We start from the raw sequence: 18551 nt of genomic DNA on the forward strand, positions 1-18551 counted from the left end.
ATGATAGCTAATGCCACCAGCTACCCGGACGGCGCGCTCTGCTCATTCTACAACACAAGTTTGAACACCGCGTGCAGAGCGCTGTCGTCCGAGGATGGTCCTCGAGAGGATTTCGCCGCCTTCATGGAGTGGATTCTGGTGAGAAACGGATCACCCCTCACCGTCTCTCCCGAGGATGATCTCGCCAGATCCACTCCTGATCCAGAGCCCAGCCCACCAACTCCCAGCGGAGCGGAGCATCAGCCCGAGCCCACCGATGACGGAGAGCCATTTCCCGCCGCGATCTGCGAGCCAGCACGAAGCCAAACGACTGAGCGGACGATCGCCCCGGAAGTTGAGCCCAACACGTCAGATCAGGTGCGAGAGCTGGCGACAGTGCCCATCGCGAGGGAGCCAGCCGTGGACGGTGTGAGCGTGGAGTGGAGCTCCGCCCCCTGCACCGTGGCTGAGGGTGAGCTGATTATCCATCTGGGGCTGCTGGACATGGAGGAGGATTTGATAGACTGGGAAACTGAACTGGAAGTCGAACTGCCCCCTCTCCTCTCTCCGTCATCCCCGCTGGTCCCGTCCAGCCCTCCTTCATCCCTGGTTCCCTTGTTCAGCCCTGAGGGGGCTTCATATCGTCCAGTGCCCGCTCCTCGAAAATGCCCTCCAGTGCCTGCTCCTCGAATGCCCACCCTCCCACCCGCTCCTGCCTCCTCCACCGCTGTCGTCTGGCAGCCCCTCTGCTCGCCCTCAGCCCACCATCAATGTGGTGCAAGCCCCACGGGACTGCCATCCTCCAGCGTCGCCGGGGCTGGAGTATCCCTCACCTCCGCCTCCAACCTCCTCGGCCCGGACTCTGCCTCGGCCCGTTGACCCAGCGGCTCCACCTCGGCTCCTAGCTCCCTCGCCTCCACCGTCACCCGTCGATCCTCCAGCTCCGCCTTGGTCGGGCATCGACCCGCCATCGCCTCAGGACTCCGCTCCTCCGGCTGCACCTCGTCGCTCCGTCCCACCGGCTCAGTTGGACTCCTTCCTCCCGCCAGCTCCACCTTGGCCCTCAGTTGCTCCGGCTCCGCCGCGGAGCTCCGTCTCCGCCTCGGTCGCCAGAGCACTCGGCTCCACCTTGGCCCCCCGGATCCTCGGCATCCCCCTGGCTCGTCAGCTCTCCGTCTCGGGCTCCTCCACCACCTGCTCCGCCGCTGTTGGTCGGCCCCCTGGAGTCGGCGGCCATGCCTCCTCCATGGCTCCTCCCTCTGTCGGCTCCACCGTGGGCCATCATCATGGCTGTGGCCTGGGTCCTGCCAGGCTCCTCCTGCTCTGGGTCCCTCCTGGCTCCTCCTTCCTTCGTCACCTCCCTGGTCTCTGTCAGCCGGCCCCCTCCCGGTGGTCCGTCCTCCTCCTGAGCCTCCACCTTTGTTCCCACCCGTTTCCCCCCCCTCTGTTGTTCCACGGTGCGAGGACGCACCTTCCGGGAGGGGGGAGTAATGTCACACCCCTGGACTGTTTTGTTGTGTTTTTGCTCCCCATGTGTTCTTCTTCCCAGTCTGATTGTGTTAATTTGATTCCAGGTGTGTCTCCTTAGTTCCTTGATTGTCCTGTCTTTAAAACCCCAGTCCTTTCAGTTAGTGTTTGTCGGTCTTTAAGTGTCTACCCTACCTGTGATCTGTGTTCCTGTCTGCATATTAAACTCCCGTGTTGTTAATTCCTCGTCTCCTCGTTCCTGGTTCCCGTGCTCCCCGTGAGCTGTGACAGTAGTTGATGCAATGTTGAAACCCTTCTTAAACCTGAAATGATTTTTGTAAATCCAGTGGTCAAATGCTGTCACCACCTAACTAATGACTGCTCTTTGTGTGAATGCCCACAAAACTGGACTATATATACACACAGGTGCATCTCAAAAAATTTGTATATCGTGAAAGTTTTTTTTTTTTTTTATTGTAACATTTCAAAAAGTGAAACTTTCATATATTCTAGATTCATTACATGTGAAGTAAAGCATTTCAAACTATTTTTTTTTAATTTGGATGATTACACAAGAGGGTAAGTCACAAAAGGAATTGGGAGAATCAATGAATTATGAATAATGTATTGCTATTGTGTGAATATGTAATCCATGAAAAAGTAACTGTAGTTTGATTACGAGTATTTTAAAATGTAACTTACACCAATTACAAGTACTTAATTTTTGGAATCTGTTTACGTAATCCAGATTACATGTAATCAGTTACTACCCAGCTCTTCTGCTTGCTGCTAACTTAATGTTCTTCAGTAGCGTGACAGTTGCTTAGCTGTTTTAAAAACTGTGTAATTTTCCCACTAACAAGCTAATGTTAAAGGGTTACTCCATCCCAAAATGAAAATTTTGTCATTAATCACTTACCCCCATGTCGTTCCAAACCCTTAAAAGCTTTGTTTGTCTTCGGAACACAATTTAAGATATTTTAGATGAAAACTGGAAGGCTTGTGACTGTCCCATTGACTGCCAAGTAAATAACACTGCTAAGCAGGGGCGAGGCCAAATGTTTAAGTGGGTGGGCCTGCATAAAACTGGGTGGGCAAGGTGTAGCGTGTAAAAACTGCATATCAAATTGCCAACAGGAAATACAGCATAAAGATTCAATACACAACACTTCTAAAGCATTGATTAACATTAATTTTAATTTCAACATTTACTAATGCATTATTTATTAAAATTAAAAGTTTTATCTGTTAACCATACCTGAGCTAACAAAAAGTTGAAATTTTACAAAAAGTTAATACTGTAACAAATGTATTTCTCATTGTTAATGTTAGTTAATGCATTTCCTAACGTTAACTAAAGTTTATTGTAGCCTTTGTGTAAAGCATTAACGTCACCTTAGTCCGAGACAAGGGGGCTTCGCATATGATCTCAAGTGTCTCAGTTCTCGTTCAAAGGAGAGTAGATATCGAGGACCGTAGAAATGATGCAGTTTGTTGTGGAGAAGAGTATCTAGCATAATGTTAATTTGTTTCTTTCCACAAAGGACGCATCTATTTAGCGGATCAAACACTGTACGTATGCTAATATGATGCTTTAAACACGTTTGGCTCAGAAGTTTCCAATCTATAAATCCATCACCCGGTGGTCTGGTTTCATTTGTTGGCGGTCCGGATTCAGCACTAAGACTTACGTTTCATTTGGGATATCCAATATATACTTTTTAAAGTCTGAATGAGGTTTGTTTCATTATTTTCAAATTCAACTTTTGCGTCCTCGCGTCGTTAACATAATTGTGGGAAAATTAAGAAACTGCCTGTAATTGATCATAAAAACTCATGTTAAATATATTTTAAAGTACATGAAGTTATAGTGAAACTATACGTTTATTATCATTATCATTTAATAAATAACATTCATCTGGAAATTTACCAGCTTCTCACTGGGTGGCCACCCGGTGCCCACCCGTAGCTTCGCCACTGCGGTCAAGGCCCAGAAAAGTATGAAAGACATCGTCAAAATCGTCCATCTGCCATCAGTGGTTCAATCTGAATTTAATGAAGCGATGAGAACACTTTTTCTGCGCAAAGAAAACAAAAATAATGACTTTATTCAACAATTTGTCTCCTCTGCAACTCCGTAGTGTCACCGTAGCGCCATTTTGGAGAATATCTGCTGGATGCAAATAGTGTACGCTGTTCTGTTTCAGCCGCACCACAAAAATATGTTATATACGTTTATTTACACTTTGATTTGAACGAAAACAGCGTATCTGTGTGGTGCGGCTGACACAGAACAGCGTACACTATTTGCATCCAGCGGATATTCTCCAAAATGGCACCACAGTGGCACAATTTCTTTTTTTTCTCGTCGCTTCATTAAATTCAGATTGAACCACTGATGGCAGATGGACTATTTTGACGATGTCTTTCATACTTTTCTGGGCCTTGACTGTGTTATTTACTTGGCAGTCAATGGGATAGTCACAAGCCTCCCGGTTTTCATCCAAAATATCTTAAATTGTGTTCCGAAGACGAATGAAGCTTTTATGGGTTTGGAACGACATGGGGGTAAGTGATTAATGACAAAATTTTCATTTTGGGATAGAGTAACCCTTTAATCAAGACAATTCATTTAAAAAAAAACAAGTGTGAAAAGTTATTCACAGATTTGAGTCACTGTGCAAATATGAACATCTTTATTTGTATAAATATTAGGGGTGTAACGGTATGCGTATCGTGTATCGAACGGTTCACAGGCAGTTCCAAATGGAAGTGATCATCCCTATCCCCTTAGATGGGGACTTTGGAGTGCGCATGGCACGTGCGTGTCATTATGTAGTCGTTTGGAATGCACTTGAAGGGAGCGTAATTTCCTCTTTATCTTCAGCTGGGATGTTCCCGTGACAACGCAGCATGGTGTGCGTCAGCAGATGTCGCCATGTCAAAAGTCTTTTTATTGTTGTTAGCATAACTGTTTCAAATAAACATGCATTTTATATTTTAAAAAGTTTTTAATGCTATATAATATATATAAAACTTTAAAATGTATATTTTTTTATGCGGGTGTCCGTCAGTGAATCTGCTGACGCACACCATGCTGCGTTGTCACGGGAACATCCCAGCTGAAGATAATGAGGAAATTACGCTCCCTTCACCAAGTGCATTCCAAACGACGAAATAATGACACGCATGTGCCCTGCTCACTCCAAAGTCCCCATCTAAGGGGATAGGGATGATCACTTCCATTTGGAACTGGCCGTGAACCGTTCGATACGCGATACGCGTACCTTTACACCCCTAATGAATATGCAAATGAGTAAAATAATACAAATGAATATTACATACATTAAATATTAAATTTCATTTTATGGTAATAAATAATAGCATTTGCAACTACTATTAATAATAACTTTGCAAAATTATTATTATTATTAAATAAAGTTTAAATTAACTTTTTTAAATAATATATTTTGAAATGTAATGTAATCCTGTCATTCCTGATTGGTACTCAAAAAAAAAAGTCTTATTATCCAACTTTCAGGATTCTTTGATGAATAGACACTTCAAAAGGACAGCATTTACTTAAAATATAATGTTTTTGTAACATTATAAATGTCCTCACTGTCATTTTTTTTTCTGGCTATTAATTGAATGGTAGTGTGAGTATATATATATATATATATATATATATATATATATATATATATATATAAGAATATAACTTCTTTGCACTTTTATTTTAGCTACATGTTCCGTTTTCTAATTTTACTGTAGTTGAACTACTTAAATTATGAACAGTTTAAAGTAGCTTTCCCAACACTGGTATAAATGATGATGACAGAAACACTGATGAAAGAGCGAGAGCGAATCTCAGGACTTACTGTCCAGCTCGTATTGGGTAAGTGAGGATTCGGTCAGGTTCCTCACACTGTAGGGGGCTGAAGACGGTAGGGCGGAGGGGAGAGGAGGCAGAGGATGGCAGCAAGGAAGACCAAAGGTAAAGAGGGAGAAGTATAAAGAGAACGTAAGAGAGAGAGAAACAAGAGCTGGATTAGCGCATTAGCTCATGCTAGCAGAAAGGCTGGCAGCTCTTCAGACTTTAAGAGAGAAACTATCTGCTGAGGAGACAATTAGCACAGCCCTCATACACTGTAAAGCTCTCATTACATGCATGGTAATGAGATGAGCCACTATAGAATCTGCCGTTACAGGGAAACACGAAACAGATGAGTTAGCATTTTTTGCTGAATTAGCTTATCTCTTCATGTTCTAATACATGTAGTACAGTAGTAACTTGATTTCCAGGTTTAAGGGTTGTTGGCAATAGCCATCAGTCTAATAAATAAATTAGTAAAACTGAACAAAAGACATTAACAATTTTTTTATTTTTTTTTGCTTGGTACCATGGTACTGCTACACATTTGTTTTAAGTACATGGTAGTAATACTACTATATATGAATATAATAGTCATCATATTATACCATGACTGTACCATGAGACAAACGCCTACTGCGTATATATATATATCCACCACTGTAAATTTAGTAAGGGACTAGATAGACAAGTAGATACTAATCTTTGTTTTTTATTTGAGTAAGTTGGATGAAGACTCACCTGTGAGCTCGGCCCAGCTGGCAGATGGGCTATTAACTGTGCGCACTGTGAAGCTGCGTAGGCGGTCGTAACGCAGTTCTCTGTAGCGTACTCGAAAACCAAGCAAAATACCATTGATCTCCTCCTCGGGGGGTGGCTGGATGGGGTTGAACAGATTATGTCATTATCTCCTGTTTGTAAACACAACGCTCAACAACAGATAAACACCCGTGTTCCCTCTCAGAACAGCGTGATGAATCGGGCCTCACCTTCCAGCGGACCAGCACAGATGTGGTGGTGTGTGGTGTCACAGAGAGGATTGTGGGAGCTTTGTCGGGTGCTAATGGAACACAAACAGACAGTTTGTTCAGTTAATGACTGCAGAGCTGCAAAGACCCTGATAAGAGTGGAATAACCAAGAGTGGAAACCAGTTAATACTAATAGTGGTATAACTGTTAGCAGTGTTCTGGTTAAACGCCAAAGGTCAACCATGAGGTAACCCTGTAGTTTTTCTCCTTCACTGACTGTGTCCTATTTTGGCCACATTACGATTCATCTCAGGCCTCAGGAACTTGTTCCCCGACAGCATTAAAGTGTTTCACAGTTGCCCCTACCGTCCTGTAGAGTGGTGATTGCCTCACTCTCCTCGCTGTACTCGCTGTCCCCAATATCATTAGTGGCTTTCACTCTGAACTGGTAGGAAGTGAAAGGCTTGAGCCTGCAAATAGGAAAAAAGCTCAGTAGGACTGTGGCACCACCAGTTTTGTCCTCTATAACCCTCAAAGTTTAGAAAGTTCGCCACAGGCTCAATTCAGGCTTACTTGTCTATGACGTATGATGTGGCCTCATGGTTGACCGATGCCGAGTGGACGGTCCAATTGCTGTCGGGCAGCTCTCTGTACTGGACGGTGTAGTATCGGATGGGAGACAGACCATCGCTGCCTGGTTCCCATGACAACAGCACACTGCGGGCCTGGACCTCTTCCTGAGGCACAACAGGACGACTTGCGGGCTGAGGGCGTGCTGAGAGGAGATCAGACAAGCAATTGTAATCAATGACATGTAGTAAAAAGCACCTGACCTTGTAAAGAGAGATGAAGCAGTACCTCGCTTCTCTGTAGTGACCACCAGTGCCTCTGCCGCTTCTCCCCATCCCTTTCGAGTTTGGGCCGTGAGGCGGAACACATAAACACTCTCTGGTTTCAGTCCAGTCGCTGTATACTGTCGTGCACTTGGGTTGAGAACATCAACGTTGGCAGAGGTAATACTAGAAGAGTTTTTCCGGAAAGCAATCTGATATGCTAGAGACGAGACACACATAAACATTACAATCAGAGGATTCTGAATTTAATCACCATGTAACTGGTTTTACATGCACTGTTCTGAGTGGGATTCGAGCTAGAGTCAAACCAGCCTGGGAGGTAGATACATTAACAAGAATTCTAAAGACCACAGCCTCTAGTACCTAAAGACTCAAGCTACAGTTCCTAGCCACAGTTGCCAGTGTGCCTCTTCAAGCTGGACTCTGTAAAACCTCTGTAAAACTCACTCCCATCCGGGTCAAGGCATCAATAAATCTGGTCCTACTTGCCTCTTTCAGGACGGAGTTTGAATTAGCATCAAATGACCATGATATCAAGGACGCTAAAGACCACATACCCTTGTGTCAGTCCACAGTGTGCCCAATAAGGCCAAGGAAATGAGTTTACCTGCAAAGCTATCTCTACAAGCTAGCCTTACACCCATCCGGGGTGTGATAATTTTACTCATTATCACACTGATCATGTAGTACAGTATGTCAAGTAGTAAAGAGACTATAAAAATAATTTACCAAGGATAATGCCATTTGGCTGGGCAGGGGGTTGCCAGATCAGTCTCACTGAGGAAGTCCTGACTTCAGGGAAAAGGATCCCGACTGGAGGCCCAGGTACTGTTTAAAAAAAAAGTCAATGTAACTAGCACACCATAAGCAAGATTAATAACTTATGGTGGTTGTTAATTGTGGTTTAGACTCTCACCGTCATCAAGCGTGCGCTCAAAGATGGGTGGAGAACTAGGCATGCCATCTCCTATACGGGTGAAGGCTTGAACCTGGATCTCATAAAGCACGTACTTCCCAAGACCAGTGAGCTGGACACTATAAGTGGTATTTCCCTCTACCGTCCAAAAACGCAGGGCTGACTCTGCATCCTTCTCCTTGTATACCACCTGAGTGGAAAAATAGATGCATCTCTTCACTACTACAATGGACTCAAGAACAGTAAATCTGGTAAGAAGCCTGCTGTCAATGTACCTTATAGCCCAGAATTAGTCCATTGCGGTCAGTCTCTGGCACTTCGCCCCAGCGGACCAGGACACTGCTGGAGGTGGTAGCAAAAGCTGAAACATTTGCAGGGCCACTTGAGGGGACTAACAAATGGAGAAAACAAGTAAACAAGCAATTAACAACCGTATGAGCAATCAGACTTTCTAACAGGAACAGCATGCATTTTGTCATTCATTGTACCTGTCATATGTTTACAAGATAAAGCATATGCCAATGCAGTCTGGTTACGATTCAGTACGTGATGGTAAAAACGTGTTGCAGACTGCGCTGCCAGCTGTTAATCAAACTGTGAATGACAGACTGTTTGACTGATGAGAAAATAACTTCTTTAAAAAAAAAAAAAAAACTTGCATGAAACAAATAACTTTTTAATGGACTAAGCAATGGAGAGCAAATGGAGAAAAAGACCCCTGGGAATTTCACATCTCCTCCAAAGTTTCAAACGAGATCTCAACATTCTCACAAACTCGAAAGTCGATATGAACTCAAATGCATCTCATCAGTTATCCGAATTATACGATCCACGTTCATTTTATAGCAATATTCTTATTGTGTGCCAGCAATTGTCTCATTTATATCTATTTTTATTTCTCCTAAGCAATTTTAGGAGATACAAAGTCAGCTGAATCATAACTGCAAATTCCATTAAGACTCCTGGGCAATAAAAGTACAACCTTTGAGCAATAAAGTGTTCTTGTGGGCAGCCATCATAATTAATTCAAAGGTCAGCAGTGTTGCAAAATCATTCAAGAAGGTTTTTTTTTTTACAAAGTACAAGAGAGGGAGGAAAGAAAGCACAGCAGATTTCTCACCTGACTCTCTGGTTCTCCCATGAACTGGTTGGCTCCACGGTCCTGGCCCGATGCCATTGAACGCCTGCACTTTGACGTCGTATTCTGTCCACTCTTCCAGGTCCTCAATGGTAAACTCCCTCTCCTGCCTGTCTGGGATGATGTGGGACAGGACCCCAGCCTTGGAGCCTAGACGAGAGTACTGCACCCTGTAGCCCACCAGCTCTGGATTGCCATTGTATTCCCACTCTGGCAGCGGCTAGAATACAGACACACTTCAACTTTTAGCATCTTCAAAATTTTTTGCATCTTAGAAGACTATCACCACAAGACCACGTCATTTCCCTGTAAGGAATATAACATCACACATGAAACATCTCCAATAACCAAACTATTTCTCCCACAACAAAGAGATGCAAATGGGGATTTTTTCTTAATTTCACATATGTCTCTTAAGAGTTTCAGAAGAGACAATGGGTAACTATCCACTAATAACTGTGGATTATTCGTATTTACATATACAGGTGATCTTTCTTGAAACATTTCTGCATGATTCACAACATGTGCGAATGCACATGAATTTTTTTTAACCTCGTTCTGATGTTAATGAATTTCGAAATGAGTAATCACGCACCCGAGGTTAGATATTTGCATAAAACACGCCCAAACCATCTCCTTTCTGCACAACCTTTTCTTTACTGCCTTTCATGACTATCAGCAAGCATTATTCTTTCTAAAGACACATTCCTATCAGAGAACATGTGCAGCAGGATCCTCGAGCAATGCCAAGTGTACCATCCTCAAAACCAGTTCAAAAGCAATAAACACCTTTTATACAGACCCAGATTTAGAATCTAGCAAGCTGTACATGTGATTTTTGTTTGCATGTGTGTGGTGTTCCTATATTTTTCTTGCAAATTCAGAATCAATTATACAAAAGTTATTGATGAATCATGATTTGTTTGTTTGTGATTTGTTTGGCATGACTTCATTTGCATGCAGATTTCACAAAAAAAAAAAAAAAAAAAGTTAGCTTGACCCAAATTAATAAAACAGTCTCACTTGTGCCAACTAATTTTTACCTAAGGAATCAGGAATAACAAGGAATAAGAAATATCTGAAACATCAATATAATTTGCTACTTCAATAAAACATGAGACTGGGACGTCCATTAAGTCTCCCGAGCTGTGAATGAGCAAACACTGACCAATAAATTTTTTCCTCTGGGTGGAAATGCAATCTCAGGACTACTTAACAAAATAAAGCAAACACACAATCAATTCCACATTCTTTTCCCCCTTAAGCACATCGATCACATTCCAGGACACATACGTACCACCCATCTGAGCCACAGGCTGGTCTCGCTGGCTGTGCGGAGAGTGATGTTTGTGGGGCGATGTCAGGAGGAGCCTGTAGGGTCTGGATCTTCCTAGATGGCTGGCTGGGTGGGCTTGTGCCTACTATATTCACCTGCCTCATTCGAAATCTATAATCAGATGGTAAATTAGGATGCAGCCTACAGACAATGTATGTAAGTACATCCCAGAATTCAATGGGTGGACCTGTAGTACGTGTAGGGGTTGAGGCCCTGGACCTCAAGAGATCGTGCATCAGGCTCATTGGCCAACTGATGGACCATGACCCACTCCTCGTTTTCTCCGATAACACCGATCTGCAACAAAGGAGAGAGAGAAATCAGTGATGGCTAATAAAAAGGTGACTGCTTGAGGTGAATGTTCAACGTAAATTAGTTCTGTACTACCTGAGCCTCTACCAGCCAGCATGAGATGGATGTTTTGCCGTCATAGCCTGGTTTGAACTGCAGGGTTACTGAACGCGGGCTGATGTTAGAGATGGCAATGTTGGTAGGAGGTCCAGGCATCTCTATGGGAACAGGAGAGGTAAAGCATGCAAGATGAATGGTTGAAATGGCTCAGTGGGAAAAAATAAAAGCCTTGGAAACAATATTATTGCCATTCACTCACAATACCCCCTGCTGAACAAAAAAAAAAATGAAGTAAGTCACACTATATTGAACAATATATTTACTTTCCACCTCACGCTTTACTACCTTGCGTTCATTGAAAAAAGAAAAAAGAAAAAAATGCATGTTGTCCTTATTTGCATGACACACATTTCTGTCTGCCATCAGTTAATTTTTGCATGCAGAAGCAGAAGCTTGCAAATTAGCATCACAGGGAACAAAAAGTGAGACAAGATAGGTTTGATTTAAAAAACAGTGTGATCCATCCAGCATACCGATGGTTCATTACAAGCATCTACAGAGGACAACGCCAAAGCATCTTTCCACAGTGTCTTGTCTCACTGTGTTTAGTGTCTGCTTCTGTCTTTGAGATGGCTGAAGATTATGAATATTAATGCACAAAGCCATCATATTCAGTGTGCCTTCATTAACTTCAATATCAAGAGTAAGGTTAATAAGGCCACAGGATAGAAAGTTAACATCCTAAGGGATGTACAACCCAGTTGTCTTTTCAGCTCTTACATTGACATCAGGGTTTAACGATAATTATTATTTCCTTCCTGTTCCTTCCTCTATATAAATATATATCAAATAAATATTATGAACACAAATTTATAAATTAATGGGATAGTTCACTCAAAAATGAAAATTCTGTCATTCTGTCAAACTCACCTTTCCAACCCTGTAAGACCTTCATTCAGCTTTGGAACACAAATATTTTTGATTAAATCCAAGAGCTTTCTGACCCTGCATAGAAAGCAACACAACTGACACGTTCAAGGCCAAGAAAGGTAATAAGGACATCGGTAAAATAGTCCATGTGACATCAAGTGGTTCAACCTGAATTTTATGAAGCTGTGATAATATTTTTTTGTTCACAAAGAAAACAAAAATACGACTATATTCGGCAATTTCTTGTCTTCCGTGTCAGTCTTTGATGCGTGTTCACTAGAGTACCACAAAACTTTGCTATCTATGCAGGGCTAGAAAACTCTCTGATTTCATCAAAAATATCTTAATTTGTGTTCCGAAAAGGACTTATGGGTTTGGAACAACATGAGCGTGAGTAATTAATGACAGAATTTTCATTTTTGGTGAACTATCCCTTTAAAAATTATACACCACATTCTTCCCCATTTGTGGGCGGTAAAATCCTGAGTGTTAAATTAACACTGTTCGAAGCATATATGGTCCCACTCTAAAAGAGTGTTAAAGTAACACCGAAGCAGTGTTAAAGTTAATGAGATAATTATGTGATTAATTAAGTGCTGATTGAGCATTAGTGATGAACAGCTGCTGTTAACAAGCAGAATCACTGAATTAATCATCACCACAAACAGCATCACCAACTTCACACATTACTAACTAGTTCGACTTTTGTTGTCGTGCGTCTAAAAAATTCTTATTGAGAATTAACAGAGTTAATGTTAATGTTTATTGAACATAATAAAATTTGAAGTCACCGTTGTGGAGATAAGCGTTTTCTTTAGTTGGGCTCTTGACCCTTGACTTTTTAACATTAATCTTTCTCTGCTTGTTGTTATTGTGTTTATGAAACACATTTGTTATGGCAAGAAAAACCAGGAGAAAATGTGGCCAAATTATTTTGGCCATTTTTTGAAAATGATGTATTTGTAATCTGGTAGCATGATGCACTGATGTCATGAGCGGTAATGTATAATTTAACTTGTTATTGAGCACAACTGCATTTTAATTAAATAATATAAAGAACCTTAAAAACGCTTTGCACACCAATTTAGAACATCTGTACTGTTTTGACATGCAGACATCAAGAATCAGCATATGAATCTCAACAATGGTGACAATCATCAGACAGATTCATGCTGCATTCTGGGTGAACCAATCATAACTCATCCATGGCTCCCAGCATGCATTGTGACATGAATAAATTATGCAGCTGCATTGTCTTAGTGTTTTCTTTTATTCTTACTTTCACCATTGCTGAGATTCACATGCTGATTCTTCATGTCTATGAGTGCCAGAATTGAAACCTCTGCTTGAACTATATTTATAAAACTGGTTTATAAAGTTTTCTCACATTGTCATGCCATATCCTCTAACTACAATAATATAGACATCATTAAACCACTGCAGATTTAGACTAAATGTAATCAGAGACTAAGATGCATGATTTTATCATACTTTTCTTGCCATCACATATGCGCTTTATAAACACAATTATAACAGCCAATGATAAACTTATATTTAAGAAGTCAAGGGTCAAGAGGTAACTAAAGCAAACACTATTCACCAAAACGGTAAGTTGAAAGAAAAAAAAAGAAAAAAAAAACCCATCTAAACCTAAATTCTTAATAAAGAACTTCTGTTTTAGATACTCCAGAAATAAAGTCTAACTGGTCAGTAATGCATGAAGTTGGTGATGTTGTTTGTGGAGTTGTTTAATTATCTTCTGCTGAGATCTTGAGAGATTTAATGTTTTCTTTTATTTCAGTTGATTTCATCTGAAGCCCGAAACACACTGCACAATTTTCGGCTGTCCCAGATGAAAGAATGGCATTGTGAAGAAATCGTGGCGATTTCTGATTGGCCACGATTGTTTCACGATGCCAATCTTTCGTCTGGGACAGCCGAAAATCATGCAGTGTGTTTAGGGCTTAAGGCTGTGACTAAAGTCAGTTGTAGTTCTTGTGTTTCTCTTTTCTTCATTGATTCTGCTTGTTAACAGCAGCTGTTCATCACTAATGCTCAATCAGCACTTAATTAATCACATAATTATCTCATTAACTTTAACACTGCTTCGGTTTTACTTTAACACTCTTTTAGAGTGGGACCATATATGCTCCAAGCAGTGTTAATTTAACACTCAGGATTTTACTGTGTACTGTTTTATTTGATTTAAACAGAAAAAAAAATTTAATATTATGAAATATTACAATTAAAAAAATATATATTTTTTATATATTTTAAAATGTAATTTATTCCTGTGATCAAAGTTGGATTTTCAGCATAACTACTCCAGTCTTCAGTGTCACATGATCCTTCAGAAATCATTCTAATAAGCTAATTTGATGCTCAAGAAACATTTCTTATTATCGTCAATGTTGGAAACAGTTGTGATGCTTAATATTTTTGTGAAAACAGTGATACTTTTCAAGATGTTTTGATAAATATTTCAATAAAACATTAATTTATTTGAAATAGAAATCTTTTGATCTTTCATAACACTATAAATGTCTCTCTCTCTCTCTTTTTAATAATTTTTTTAAATTATTAAAAAAAATAATTTGCTCCCCTGCTGATTTTGTACGTTTGCCCACTGACAAAGAAATGATCAGTCTATAATTTTAATGGTAGGTTTTGAACAGTGAGAGACAGAATAACAACATAAAAATCCAGAATAACGCATTTCAAAAAAGTTATAAATTGATTTGCATTTTAATAAGTGAAATAAGTATTTGATCCCCTATCAATCAGCAAGATTTCTGGATCCCAGGTGTCTTTTGTACAGGTAAAAAACTGAGATTAGGAGCACTCTCTTAAAGAGAGTGTTTCTAATCTCAGTTTGTTACCTGTATAAAGGACACCTGTCCACAGAAGCAATCAATCAATCAGATTTCAAACTCTCCACCATGGCCAACACCAAAGAGCTGTCCAAGGATGTCAGGGACAAGATTGTAGACCTGCACAAAGCTGGAATGGGCTACAAAACTATCGCCAAGCAGCTTGGTGAGAAGATGACAACAATTGATTATTCACAAATAGAAGAAACACAAAATAATTGTCAATCTCCCTCGGACTGGGGCTCCATGCAAGATCTCACCTCGTGGAGTTTCGGTGATCATGAGAACGGTGAGGAATCAGCCCAGAACTACACGGGAGGATCTTGTCAATGATCTCAAGGCAACTGGGACCATAGTCACCAAGAAAACAACTGGTAACACACTACGCCGTGAAGGACTGAAATCCTGCTGCGCCCGCAAGGTCCCCCTGCTCAAGAAAGCACATGTACAGCCCGTCTGAAGTTTGCCAATGATTCAGAGGAGAACTGGGTGAACGTGTTGTGGTCAGATGAGACCAAAATCCAGCTCTTTGGCATCAACTCAACTTGCCGTGTTTGGAGGAGGAAGAATGCTGCCTATGACCCCAAGAACACCATCCCCACCGTCAAACATGGAGGTGGCAACATTATGCTTTGAGGGTGTGTTTCTGCTAAGGGGACAGGACAACTGCACCGCATCAAAGGGATGATGGATGGGGCCATGTACCGTCAGGGCATTGAAGCCAGCCAGGGCATTGAAAATGGGTTGTGGATGGGTATTCCAGCATGACAATGACCCAAAACACACGGCCAAGGCAACAAAGAAGAAGCACATTAAGCTCCTGGAGTGTCCTAGCCAGTCTCCAGAACTTAATCCCATAGAAAATCTGTAGAGGGAGCTGAAGGTTCGAGTTGCCAAACGTCAGCCTCAAAACCTTAATGACTTGGAGAGGATCTGCAAAGAGGAGTGGGACAAAATCCCTCCTGAGACGTGTGCAAACCTGGTGGCCAACTACAAGAAACATCTGACCTCTGTGATTGCCAACAAGGGTTTTGCCACAAAGTACTACAGTAAGTCATGTTTTGTGAAGGGGTCAAATACTTATTATAAATATTAAATAAATATTTTACTTTTTTGAAATGTGTTTTTCTGGATTTTTTTGTTATTATTCTGTCTCTCACTGTTAAAATAAACCTACCATTAAAATTATAGACTGATCATTTCTTTGTCAGTGGGCAAACGTACAAAATCAGCAAGGGATCAAATAATTTTTTTCCCCACTATATATAAAACTTTTGAACAGTTGTGCAATTTAGCATTGATTTATCATTATATATATATATATATATATATATATATATACAAATTTATTTTTAAATCATTACAATTATATTTGGAAAATTATTATTACTTCAAAAAAATTTGCAATAATAATTAATTATGCAAATTATACAGTCATTCTATTATAAGTTTTATATTTTCATATTATTACAGTCATAATATTATCATTATTATATAATATAGAAAACTTGAAGACACTTTGCTAGAGAATGATGACATACATGACGGCATCACTGCAATCATGGAGTAAGAGAAAACATGAGAAGAAACTCACCTGGTGGCACACCAGAGGAAATGGTGGAGGACGACAGCTGACCTTGACCTTTGGAAGTCATACCGGCCACCTGAATGGTGTAGGTAGTGAGAGCAGTCAGTCCGGTGACACGGTACTCCTGTGTCATGTTGGGCAAGTAATGCGTGACGCGAGTGTTTGTTCTGTTGAATTCCTCCCAGGAAATGCGATACCCTGCAGGCACAAAACAGAAAGTGGTTCAGCAGACAGCCAGAAGATCAGGAGAAATTGCTAAAGGGGGTGGTTCAGATACCTGTGAGCATGCCGTTCTTCTCTGGCGGATCTTTCCAGCTGACTTTGAGAGACGTGTCCAGGATTTCTGTGAAGCTCAGGTGACCTACAGGTCCAGGAGCTGAGCATACAGACACCCACGTTGAGTCAGAACACTGAACAGAACATTGTCACGGGTCAAGATGGATAGAGTACGTAAAAAAGGACACTTACTGTCTTCATGGGTGCGAATGCGCAGCGGAGTGCTACGAGGGCCATCACCTGGAGTAGTGAAGCACAACACGCAGGTGAAGTACTCCGTGAACTTCTTCAATCCAGCGATGTAACCTACATGAACACTGTCTTGAAAATTGGGTCTCACAGTAACCAAGGTAACATCTTCCTCGTGGCCTGGTTCCCATGCCAACAGCTGAAGTAAAAAAACGGACAGATGTGACCACTATCGCTTAGCACAAGCCAATGTGAATCCTGCTGCTGTCTCAGCATGACATATATTGGAAGTAATGAAAGCATTATTATAAAAGGGGCACTGCACTCTTGTGCTCGACCACTAGAGGGCAGTGGATGGACGCTCACCTTGTATCCCTGGTTGATTCCGTTGATGAACTGTGGGCTTGGAGCACTCCACGTGAAGCGGACTGTGGTGGAGTTGACAGCCTCCGCCTGGACATTCCCTGGTGGGACTGTGGGCACTGGAAAAGAGTAGATTTGACAAAGTGAGATGGTGAGGGAAATCAAAGAGCGGACGATGATTTCTTTTTGGGGCATCTATTAGATATGGTATATATCGATACTCTTATCTTACATTAAAAAATGAAAAGTAGTTAGTTTAAATAGGTGATTTTGGCCTGCCACACCTCACAGGTCTGTATCTAACCCTTATATAATACAACAATGTCATAAATTTTACATAATCTGTCATAATACTGTAGCTAATGTTAAATTTGATATTAAATGTTTAGTCATATTCATATCAAATTATTAACTAAATTGAATGACTAAAAACATATATTCAGCTGTGACCCACATGTTGTGCGCAACCCTGTAGCTGCATGATTTTTCCGCATTACAAAAAAATGTAATATTCCTTAAAATTGTGACACCCAGGACATAACATCATTTGGGCGCTTTCTTCACCATGGCAAGAGGTAAATCTCATTTTTTTCAGTTTCAGTTTTCAGTTTGTTGATGGTATTTGTTAAGTTTAACTATTCAACCCTGTTACTGTAAGAAAAAAATATCAAACAAATAATTTTCTTTATTTTATAAGAACTATTAAACAAACTAAAACTATCTGATATTAAATTTGATACTCAATCTGTTGAAATTTATTCACATTTAATTATTATATAATTTTAATGACCAAAAACAATTGTTTTGCTGTGACCTGCATGTTGTGCGCAATCCTGTAACTGAGTGATTTTTCCCTACTACAAAAAAATTTAAACTGTGACACACAGGAAGTGACATCATTTGAACGCTTTCTTCAATGTGATGACAAGAGAAGTAAGTCTTCTTATTCCATTTTCACATTTTTTACACAAATTGTACTGTTGATGGCATTTGTCAAGCATAACTATTCAACCCTGTTACTGTAAAAAAAAAAAAATTTAAATTTAGATACATAATTTTCTTTAATTTATGATAAATAATAAATCATCTAAAATATTTAATATTAAATTAAACTTTAAATCTGTTGATATAAGATACTCTCAAGATCCTCACCGCCTTGCAGGGTCCATTCTGTGACTTTGGGGCTGTAGACGCCCTGGCCCGCCCCATTATAAGCAGCCACCTCAATCTCGTAGTTGGTCCAAATGATGAGGTCTTCCAGCAGGAGATTCGTTTGGTCTGGGTTGGTGATGTTCTTCATCTGACAGTCCACCGGTAATCCAGACAGACAGTACCTGAGCGGCATGGTGGGAACAGTGTGAGACAAGGGAAAAGCATCAGCCCCATGACTTTTGAGATTCAAAAATAGGAGTTCTCGCTGAGAGGACACTATTGGCTCCAATGGGACTTGA

The 18551-nt window shown here is 40.9% G+C and overlaps 1 protein-coding gene across 1 annotated transcript in view; it reads right to left on the bottom strand.

Annotated features, from left to right (window-relative positions):
* sdk2a (sidekick cell adhesion molecule 2a) overlaps positions 1 to 18551 on the bottom strand; it is a 161938-nt gene that overhangs the window by 21464 nt on the left and 121923 nt on the right. Inside the window, 19 exon segments of the mRNA XM_058771584.1 lie at positions 5328 to 5384; positions 6062 to 6197; positions 6310 to 6380; positions 6656 to 6759; positions 6863 to 7064; positions 7148 to 7342; positions 7873 to 7971; positions 8060 to 8249; positions 8335 to 8450; positions 9180 to 9417; positions 10495 to 10547; positions 10550 to 10644; positions 10721 to 10830; positions 10921 to 11042; positions 16279 to 16470; positions 16550 to 16648; positions 16741 to 16936; positions 17104 to 17219; positions 18253 to 18434. Of these exon segments, the coding sequence (XP_058627567.1) occupies positions 5328 to 5384; positions 6062 to 6197; positions 6310 to 6380; positions 6656 to 6759; positions 6863 to 7064; positions 7148 to 7342; positions 7873 to 7971; positions 8060 to 8249; positions 8335 to 8450; positions 9180 to 9417; positions 10495 to 10547; positions 10550 to 10644; positions 10721 to 10830; positions 10921 to 11042; positions 16279 to 16470; positions 16550 to 16648; positions 16741 to 16936; positions 17104 to 17219; positions 18253 to 18434 (2573 nt within the window).

This window comes from Onychostoma macrolepis, chromosome 03, assembly GCF_012432095.1.
Source record: "Onychostoma macrolepis isolate SWU-2019 chromosome 03, ASM1243209v1, whole genome shotgun sequence".
NCBI classification, from domain to species: Eukaryota; Metazoa; Chordata; class Actinopteri; order Cypriniformes; family Cyprinidae; genus Onychostoma; species Onychostoma macrolepis.